This window comes from Triticum aestivum, chromosome 4B, assembly GCF_018294505.1.
Source record: "Triticum aestivum cultivar Chinese Spring chromosome 4B, IWGSC CS RefSeq v2.1, whole genome shotgun sequence".
Classification (NCBI taxonomy): domain Eukaryota; kingdom Viridiplantae; phylum Streptophyta; class Magnoliopsida; order Poales; family Poaceae; genus Triticum; species Triticum aestivum.
The window spans coordinates 18229816-18239631 of record NC_057804.1 but is presented as its reverse complement, the minus strand read 5'-3'; the positions used below and the strand labels follow the sequence as shown (position 1 = coordinate 18239631).

The 9816-nt window shown below is 47.9% G+C and overlaps 1 protein-coding gene across 1 annotated transcript; it reads right to left on the bottom strand.

Moving 5' to 3' along the window:
* Positions 1 to 7945: 7945 nt before the first annotated feature.
* LOC123094235 (uncharacterized) lies at positions 7946 to 9008 on the bottom strand. The gene has a single exon (XM_044516287.1). The coding sequence runs from the start codon at positions 8726 to 8728 to the stop codon at positions 8276 to 8278; it is 453 nt and encodes a 150-aa protein (XP_044372222.1). The 5' UTR covers positions 8729 to 9008; the 3' UTR covers positions 7946 to 8275.
* Positions 9009 to 9816: the final 808 nt, after the last annotated feature.

Sequence of the window (9816 nt, the reverse complement as noted above, 5' to 3'; positions counted from 1 at the left end):
TCGAGGGCCGTCGGGAACCCAGGCCCACCTCTACCGGGATGGAGCCACCTGTCCTTTCAGCCCCCTCGTCAGAATCACTTGCGGGTACTCAATGAGCTGACCCGACTTTAGTCACCATCTGTATAGTATGTATGTATGTATAGTATATACCCGTGATCACCTCCCAAGTGATCACGTCCCGATAGTATAGCAAGGCAGACTGACAAGAATGTAGGGCCAATGATGATAAACTAGCATCCTATACTAAGCATTTAGGATTGCAGGTAAGGTATCAACAAATGTAGCGACAATGTCAGGCTATGCATCAGAATAGGATTAACGAAAGCAGTAACATGCTACACTACTCTAATGCAAGCAGTATAGAGGAGAATAGGCGATATCTGGTGATCAAGGGGGGGGGCTTGCCTGGTTGCTCTGGCAAGAGAGAGGGCCGTCAACTCCGTAGTTGAACTGGTCAGCAGCAGCGTCGGTCTCGTAGCCTACCGGAGAGAAGAGGGGGAAGAAATAATGAATACAGAGCAAACAAAGCACCACAAAATATATCAAGGCAATACGCCATGTTCGGTGTGCCCTAACGCGGTAGTAGGTGATACCGGTGAAGGGGGGAAAACCCCCGGGAAAGTATTCCCGGTGTTTCGTGTTTTCGGGCACAGGAGCCGAAGGGGGAAAGTTGCGGGTTCGATAGGTTAGGGGTGTGTGGCGGACGAACGGACCGCGTATCCGGATTCGTCTCGTCGTTCTGAGCAACTTTCATGTTGAAAATATTTTAATCCGAGTTACGGATTAAAAGATATGATTTTCTAAAGATTATATTAATTTCTGGAATTTAATTAATTAATTATTTAATTCGAAAATGAATTTATGACGTCAGCATGATGTCATGCTGACGTCAGCAGTCAACAGGGTTGACTTGGTCAACCCGACAGGTGGGTCCCGTGCGTCATTGACTGTTTAGTCTAATTAATGTTTAGCTAATCTAATTACTGATTAATTAAACTAATTAGTTAATTAGGTTAATCTAATTATGATTAATTAACTTAATTAATTCCTTAATTAATTAATTAATTTAATTATTATTTATTTATTTAATATATTTTTTTAATTCTTTTTTTTTATAAAACCGTTCTGGGGCCGGGCCCCACATGTCTGTGGCCCATAGGGGCCTAGAGGGCGCGGGCGTTGGGGCACAGCCCGAACAGGGGCGCACCCGACCGGGCATTGCGGGGCGGCGGTGTGGGGGTGAGGCCACCGGGCGCGACCGAGGCAGTCGGCACGCGTGCGGGCGCGGGGAATCGGCAGCGAGGGGCGGCGTCCAGGTGAAGGCCGCGACGCAGTGGGGGGGCGCATGAGGAGGCGATGGTGGCGCGGCCACGGGTCACGAGCAGGGCGGTCGAGCGCCGTGGCCGCGGCCGTGGGCCAGCGAGGCCGTGCACGGAAGCGACGGGGAGAGGCACGCGGTGAGCGTGCAACGGGCGGGGCCGGAGCGCGTCGACCGCGGGCAGGGATGGTGTTGACCGGGGCGACACAGGGAGAGAGGGGGCGAAGGGGGACGGCAGCGCTCACTTGCGAGCAGGGAAGGGGGGGCGACGGGGCGCGTTGGCGTCGGTGAGGGAGAGGCGATGGAGCGGCGACGACGAGGTGGCGGAGCACAGCAGCAACGAGGCGGCGCCGGGGATGGGCGCCGGCGTCGCAGGCTCAGGGCGGCGCGGGATCTGGCCCCTCCCCGATCCAGTCGAGTAGGGGGGCGCCTGGGAGGAGGCAGGGGGCGATGGTGCGGCGGTCCGGCGAGGTGGCCCCGGGCAGCGGCGACGGGCAGCGCCGCGGGTCGAACGACGGCGGCGGGCTGTCCACGGGCGCTGGGGACGGCGGGTCCGAGGCGCACGGCGTGCGGTTGAGGTGGCCGACGCGGTCCAGGCGGCGTGGGGCGCAGGGGAGTGCGGGAGGGGCGGCGTCGGCGTCGGGCCCGATCCCGATTGGATCGGGGGAAGAGGGAGAAAGCGAGTGGGGGGGGCGGCGAGTGGGTGGCTGCCGGTTAGGGTTTGGGGGAGGGAGTGGATAAGGAGGGGGGTAGCGGGGTGGGCTGACCGGTTGGCCGAATGGGCCAGCCTGTTGGGTCGGCTGGCCCGTGGGTCCTTTTCCCCTTTTTTGTTTTCTCTTTTGTAGTTTCTTTCTTTTATTTATTTTCTTTTCTGGTTTTAAATTTTAGACCCACATTATTTTTACTTAGTAAAATATGACAACAACTCCTAAAATAACGTTTCAAAATAACCCTCAGCCACAAAAAGGTTTTAACCCAAAATAAATTAGTTTTGTGTTTTATAAAATACCAAAGGCATTTAAAAAATGTTTTTGCTACCGTTTAAATCATTTAGTGCATTTATGCATTATATAAAAATGTGGATTATTCATCATAGTCATCTGTGCAATAACTGACACAACCCGGACATTTTGGTTTTTAATATTTGAAAACTTTTGATGTTTGCCTAATTTTGAATTTGAATTAGAATCGGTTTCGAACTAACGCAAGATTAGCATCAGTAATCAAGGTGACGTGGCATCATTAGTAGATGGTTGCTGTAGCTTAATTATCCGGGCGTCACATTCTACGTCCAGAAGAACAACAAGGAATTGGAGAACGTAGTAATGCTCAAATCCAGGGTTTTCGAGATGCTTTGGACGTTTGCATGTTGGAGGACATTGGCTATCAGGGCAACTTTTGGACTTTTGAAAAAAAGGTAACAGGGGGCAGCTATACCCGGGTGCGCCTTGATCGAGCTCTTGCTTCGTCTGAATGGATGGCGCGGTTCCCTAATGCTGTGGTGAAGCATCTCACGGCTGCCAGCTCGGATCATAGCCCGATCTTGATCTTGTTGGATGAAGAACAAAGTAGACCACCGGCAAAACCTCCGTTTAGATACGAGGTGATGTGGGAAACACATGGTGAATGGAATGATACTATGAAACAGTTGTGGAGTGTCGACCAGCCGGCTTTGAGCCTGGATGAGCTGCAGACTAAGCTAGATGACATGGCAAACAACCTTGGCAAATGGAACCGGGAAACTTTCAGCAGTGTCCGAAAAGAAATCAAAGAGTTGTTGCATGAACTTGAGCGGCTGCGTGGTGATCCCACAAGGATAGCTCCGACACATCGAGAGATCAAAACCAATGAGAGGTTGGTTGAACTATATCACCGCGAAGAGCTTATGTGGAGGCAGCGATCCAGATTGGAGTGGCTAGCTTCAGGTGATAAAAATACTAGATTCTTCCATCTTCGAGCTAGCAAGAGGAGGAAGAAAAATATGATAAAGGCACTTGTAAATACGCTTGGAGTGACTGTTGAGGACCCGACTGAACTTCGGGTTATGGTGACAGAGTTTTACCAGACCCTTTATACCTCTGAGGGGGTAACAAACATGGAACAAGTCCTTCAACATGTGCCCACGAAGGTGACGCAGAATATGAATGATATGTTGATGGCATCATACACAAAGGAGGAAGTCAAGGCAGCATTGTTTCAGATGGGACCGACCAAGGCGCCAGGGCCTGATGGGTTCCCAGCACACTTCTATCAGAGACACTGGGAGATCTGTGGAGATGAGGTGACCATGGCAGTCATGCAGATTATTAAGGGGGAGGAGAATGCAGAGTGTGTTAATGACACGGTGCTAGTTCTTATTCCCAAGGTGATGAACCCAACACTCCTCTCACAATTTCATCCAATAAGCTTATGTAATGTGCTATACAAAATTGCGTCCAAAGTTGTTGCAAACAGGCTGAAAGTGATCCTGCCGGACATTAATTCTGAAGAACAATCAGCCTTTGTCCCAGGGAGGTTGATCACAGACAACATTATCTGCGCTTATGAGTGCTTGCATTTTATGAAGAGAAGTAAAGCAAAGAGAAATTCTCACTGTGCACTCAAGCTGGATATGATGAAGGCATATGATCGCTTGGAATGGTCCTACCTCCAGGCTATAATGATGAAGATGGGCTTTGCACAACAATGGGTGAATATTGTTATGAGCATGATCAGCTCTGTATCATTTTCAGTTATGTTCAATGGTGAGAAACTTGAATCTTTCAAACCTTCACGAGGCATCAGACAGGGAGATCCGATCTCCCCCTACCTTTTCTTGATTGCAGCAGAGGGCCTTTCGTGCCTACTCAAAACCAGTTCACAGTCGACCGCGCTCGAGGGGATCAAGGTGGCAAATTCAGCTCCGGCTGTTAACCACCTCCTCTTTGCGGATGACAGCCTCCTGTTATTCAAGGCGAGTTCAGAGGGGGCAGTTGAGGTTTCAAACCTTCTGGAGTTATACTGCAAAGCGTCGGGGCAGCGTATCAACTATGACAAATCGTCTATTTTCTTTAGCAAGGGATGCCCACAACAGTTGAGGGACAATATTAAAGCAATTCTTCATGTACACAATGAATCATTGAATGAGCGTTATTTGGGCATGCCTACGGATGTGGGGCAGTCCAAGATGAACACTTTCAGATATCTCCGAGATAGAGTGTGGGACAAGGTGAAGGGTTGGATGGAGAAGCTCTTATCAGTGGGAGGGAAAGAGATCCTAATTAAAGCAGTGGCACAGGCCCTGCCGGTCTACTCCATGGCCTACTTTAGGTTACCTAGAGGCCTCTATGAGAATATTTCCTCTATTATTAGGCAGTTCTGGTGGGGAAGCAAAGCGGGAAAACGTAAACCAGCATGGGTGGCTTGGGACATTATTACACGGCCGAAACATCTTGGAGGCCTTGGCTTTCGGGATATGGAGATTTTTAACCTTGCTTTATTAGCAAGACAAGCCTGGAGAGTGCTATGTGATCCTGATTCATTGAGTTCTCGGATCCTAAAGGCAGTTTACTTTCCGAACTTCTCTCTTATGGATGCAGATCTTGGTAGTAGACCGTCACAAATTTGGTGGGCGATATTGGACGGGAGAGACATGCTAAGGCTAGGCCTTATCAGAAGAATTGGTAACGGAAAAACTACACATATATGGACAGAGAACTGGCTCCCACGTCCTGGAATGATGAGGCCGATCGCACCCATGCTTCCAAATCCTCCACAGATGGTTTCAGATTTGATACTTACAGCGACAGCGAGTTGGAATGAGCAACTTGTCCGTTCGGTGTTCTTGCCCATTGATGCAGAAGCAATTCTAGCTATTCCTTTATGTACTAGAAACGTAGAAGATTTTTGGGCTTGGAGTGGAGAGCAAAGAGGATCCTTTTCTGTCAAGTCTGCCTACAGAATTATCGTGCAAACCAAGATCACAAGAGAGAACTGGATTGAAGAACGGGATAGCTCATCGACAGCAGACAGTTTGCGGACGGACTGGACTGAGCTTTGGAAGATCGAAGTACCTCCAAAAATCAAACTCTTTCTATGGCGACTCGCCAGGAGCTCAATCCCGACAGCCAATCTCTTGGAGCATCGGCATATGTCAACGTCGGCTGCATGTTCGTTATGTGGAGCGAGGGACTCGTGGAGGCATGCGTTATTAACTTGCCCGATGGCTGGCAGTGTATGGGCACTAGCTGATGAGGCCATCCTGGACCAAATGAGCCGTTTTGACACCGATAATGTCAAGGGTTGGCTGTTTGACATGAAGGGAGCTTTGTCAAGTGATCTGTTTGTCTGTATGACGACCACCTTATGGGCTATATGGGCGGCAAGAAGAAAGGCGATCTATGAAGATATATTTCAGAGCCCATACTCCACTCATTGCTTTGTCAATTCCTTCCTCAATGATATCCAAATTGTCAAGCAACCAGAGAGGACAGTAGTGCCGCCAGTGCTTGTGAGGCCAACTGGTTGGATTAAACCACCTCCAGGCTTGATGAAAGTGAATGTTGATGCGGCCACTATGACAAGATTGAAATTTGGGGCAGTTGCTGCGGTTTGCAGGAATGGAGAGGGCTTGTATCTTGGTGCTTCGGCTATAGTCTTTGATGGGATTTGTGACCCAGCCACCCTCGAGGCTTTGGCAGTTCGGGAAGCAATGGCACTTGCAGAAGATCTCCATATACATGCACTACACGTTGCCACAGACTGCAAAAGCGTGGTGGAAGATATCAAGCAAAAGAACAGTCCGAACTATGGGGCTATTATCCGTGAGATAGCTGATTATTCTCGTAGTTTTCTTTCATGCAATTTTGGGCATGAGTTTAGGAGCTCGAATGTCGAGGCTCACAATCTAGCGAAGCATGTTTTGAGACTAGGGATCGGCCGCCATGTTTGGTTGGGCAACCCTGGTGACCTTCAGTTCGTCCCTATAAACATTGTGACGGTTTGAATAAAAAGCTTTGTGGATTGTCTAAAAAAATAGCTCTTGCAATATTTTCTTTTTGTACGAGTGAACGAAGGACTGCGCACCTTCTTGGTGTATTAGGCCTGGCCCTAGAACGTTTTACTTTGTGCAGTTCAGTGTGTTTTCTTATATTTTCATGCTTCAACGTCTACAACTTAAGAATCCAACTACTGCATTATACTCTCTCCGTTCACAAATATAAGATGTTTTGAATATTACAATATGGACTATATACAGACTGAAATGAGTAAACAAACACGTGAAAATACGTCTATATGCAACCGAATTAGAAAAAGGAAAGGAACATCTTATATTTGTGAAAGGAAGGAGTTATTCTTTTTGTAAATGTGGTAAGGTATGGATGTCGGTGAACCAAATACAAAACATATTTTTTAGAATTTGCCTTTCAAAATCATGAATGAAAAAACATTTTCATCTATGGTAAACATATTTACGTAACTTCTAATTTCAAGAAATATATTTCCATTCTAGTTATTTAATGTTTTTTGAAACAAATTATTGACATTTTTAGAAAACATATATTTTTGGATGTCCACTGTTTTCCATACAAATATAAATATTCTGTAAACATCAGGAACATTTTCCTGTACATATTTAACATTTTTGAAATGCATAATTCACATTTCTAATAAATGTAGGTAAAGTTTATTTTAGTAATATAGTATATGGTTAAAATATTTGGAAGTATAAACAAATGTAAGAAAATAAATCAAAAAAGAAAAAAAGGGTAAAAAAAACAGGAGAAAACAAGGAAGTGGACTCCCGGGCGCCCGAGCTAAGCCAGCACGGAATTCGCTTCAGGCGAGCCTAACATCAAAGTCGCGGCAAGCAAGGTATAGTCACCCCAGCAACGAAGCCCCGACCGAGCTAGTGCGGAGCAAAAAAACACTAATCACGTGCAGGCCCAGTACTTTACGCACAACCGAATATGAATTACATACAGGCTAAAATGAGTGAACAAACACACAACCGAATCAGAAAAAAGATAGAACATCTTATATTTGTGAAAGGAGGGAGTAATTCTTTTAGTAGATGTGGTAAGGTATGGATGCCAGTGAGCCAAATAAAAATATTTTTATTAGAATTTGCCTTTCAAAATCATGAATGGAAAAATATTTTCATCTATGGTTAAAAATATTTACGTAACTTCTAACTTCAATAAATATATTTCCACTCTAGTTACTTTTTAGTATGATATCTTGAGACGTCGGTCTCAAATCTTAGTGCATTTTTCTTGAAGCTGATGAAAATAGTAGTTTTTAAGTAAAATCATAAATGGATAAAGACTTTTATATGTTTAAAAAAATGTTTATGTAAATACTACTTTAATAAATATGTGCCCGTCATATATAGAAGATGTTCATATGAGTTTGATAAGGCGTTCAAGTACGTCAAATCAAATGTTCATGTAATTCCCAAAAATTGAAATTGTTCCTACAAATAATACTTCCATTGGTCATGCAACCAAACTTCATTTTCTTCAAAATATAACCTATGTTGTACCGCCAAAAAGCCACCTCTTGGTGGGGTGTTAAGATTGATAGTACATAACTATATCCAACAAGACTGAAATCTGATATCCATATTTACACAACTATGCGTGTGTGTGTATCTTGGTGTAATCTGTGGCATTCGTAGACAAGTTTTGTCACCAAAGTTCAGAAGTTGGTCACATGTTCATGGGTCCTCGCCTTTTTAGCTAAAAGTTAAGTTCCTAATACCACTAAAAAAACATGTGAGTGAATGAATTTAAAACTCCAAACTCTAGGATTCTGATTTGGTTGCTACTGTAATTCTCATCCACTAACGAACATGATCTGCACCACATGACATCAGCAGTAGTACCAAATGGCAAAAAAAAAATTTGTATAGTACAAAAATACCAATGTGATGAGCATCCTTTTTTTTTTTTGAGGGAAATCTGATGATCATCCATTTCAGCGTTTTTTAGTCAGGCTGACGACGCTCTCCTCGGCAACACCACAAGAGGTCTTGCAAGAGAGGCCAAGCCCAAGGGCAAACCTAAGCCCGGCCCACCCGAGCATCTTCTGGGCCTCGGTGTGCCCCCGGCCGGTCTTCCTGCCGCTGGCCGTGCAGGCGACGTAGGCCGCGAGGAACGGGTCCTCCTCCGGCCGGACGCCCCGTCTGCTGGACCTGCTCCTCACCGTCTTCACCGGCGGCGACAGAGACGGCGCTCCAGGACCTCCCGGAGGAGGCGGCACGCGCAGCTGGTGCGTCCGTGCCTCCACCTTCTTGGTGCTGTCCGGCGTAGTACTCCTTCCGCCGGAGTGCTTCCTTGCCTCGGCCGCCGGGCTCTCCTTGGACACCCCCGGCTCCTGCTCCCAGGAGAAGGCCACCGCCCCGCACGTCGCTAAAGCTCCGGGCTCCATGCTTGTACGGTTGTACCCCTCCCCAGCTAGAGATCAGTGAATCGCGCTAGCTAGCTAGCTCCTTGTAGATAGAATCCGAGACGAAGAAGAACAACACGAGGAGGCGGCGTTGTCGGAGAAGGAAGAAGAAGAAGAAGGGCCGAAGTGGTAGCGGAGCAGCGGCGCCGTTCACGCGAAGCGCATGCTCACGGTGGGGTCGGGAGGCCTGGTTCTTGGTTCGGTGGTATGCGGGTACGACGTGGTGCGGGTTTTCTGGAGGTTTTATAGCGGCGCAAACAGGGTTAGTTCGGCGAGGTTTGATCGGCCGACGGATGTGACGGCCGGGGTCTCGATCAGGAGCTCAGCTCAGGACGGGTGGTGGCCTGGCGCGTCCTCTTCCGCGTTCGGTTTCGCCTTTGTGGCATGTGGGAGCCCTAAACAGAACTGGCATGCGCACGCACGCAAATCCGCCGGCGGCTAACCGTGTACCGGCAATACGGTTGCAGATGCTGCTGCAGGCAGATTTGATCGAACACTCTGGCTAGCAGCAGCGGCGGCGAGGGTTCTCGTGGATGATGTCTTGGCAATCGGCGTGGTGGTGTGCCTATCTGATCTTGATCTGGGCAGCAACCGAGGAACGTGCTGCCGCAGCACTCTACTCTGCTCTGCTCGTCAGCGAGCAGGCGGGCCTCGTCGCAGTTTGCGTGACAATGCTACCGATCATCACGACCTCGGCGCTAGGTTACAGCGCAGGGGTCAGGACGCAGACCACGACTTCCATGCGTGCCTGTACCTGTAGAAAATGTTGGGAGCCGCCGGAGAGCCGAGACAAATTAAGGGTTGTGATGTGTGTCATGGGCTCACGGGCGGGCCGACCTTTAGCTTGGAGAGCGCCAGCAATGGCTATTTTACTCGCGGCTCGCGGCGCATGTGACCCGGCGTTTTGTAGGGTCCAAGCCGCCGGTTTTTGGATAGAGGGAAGAACGAAAGATAATGCCAATTTTTTTATAGTGTGGTGCTGTTGCAATAGACGTGCACACTTGTTGGGGAGTCTTGGGGGGCAGGCCAACTGGCTTTTCCTGAAAGTGACGAGTCGTGCTAGAGGCCAG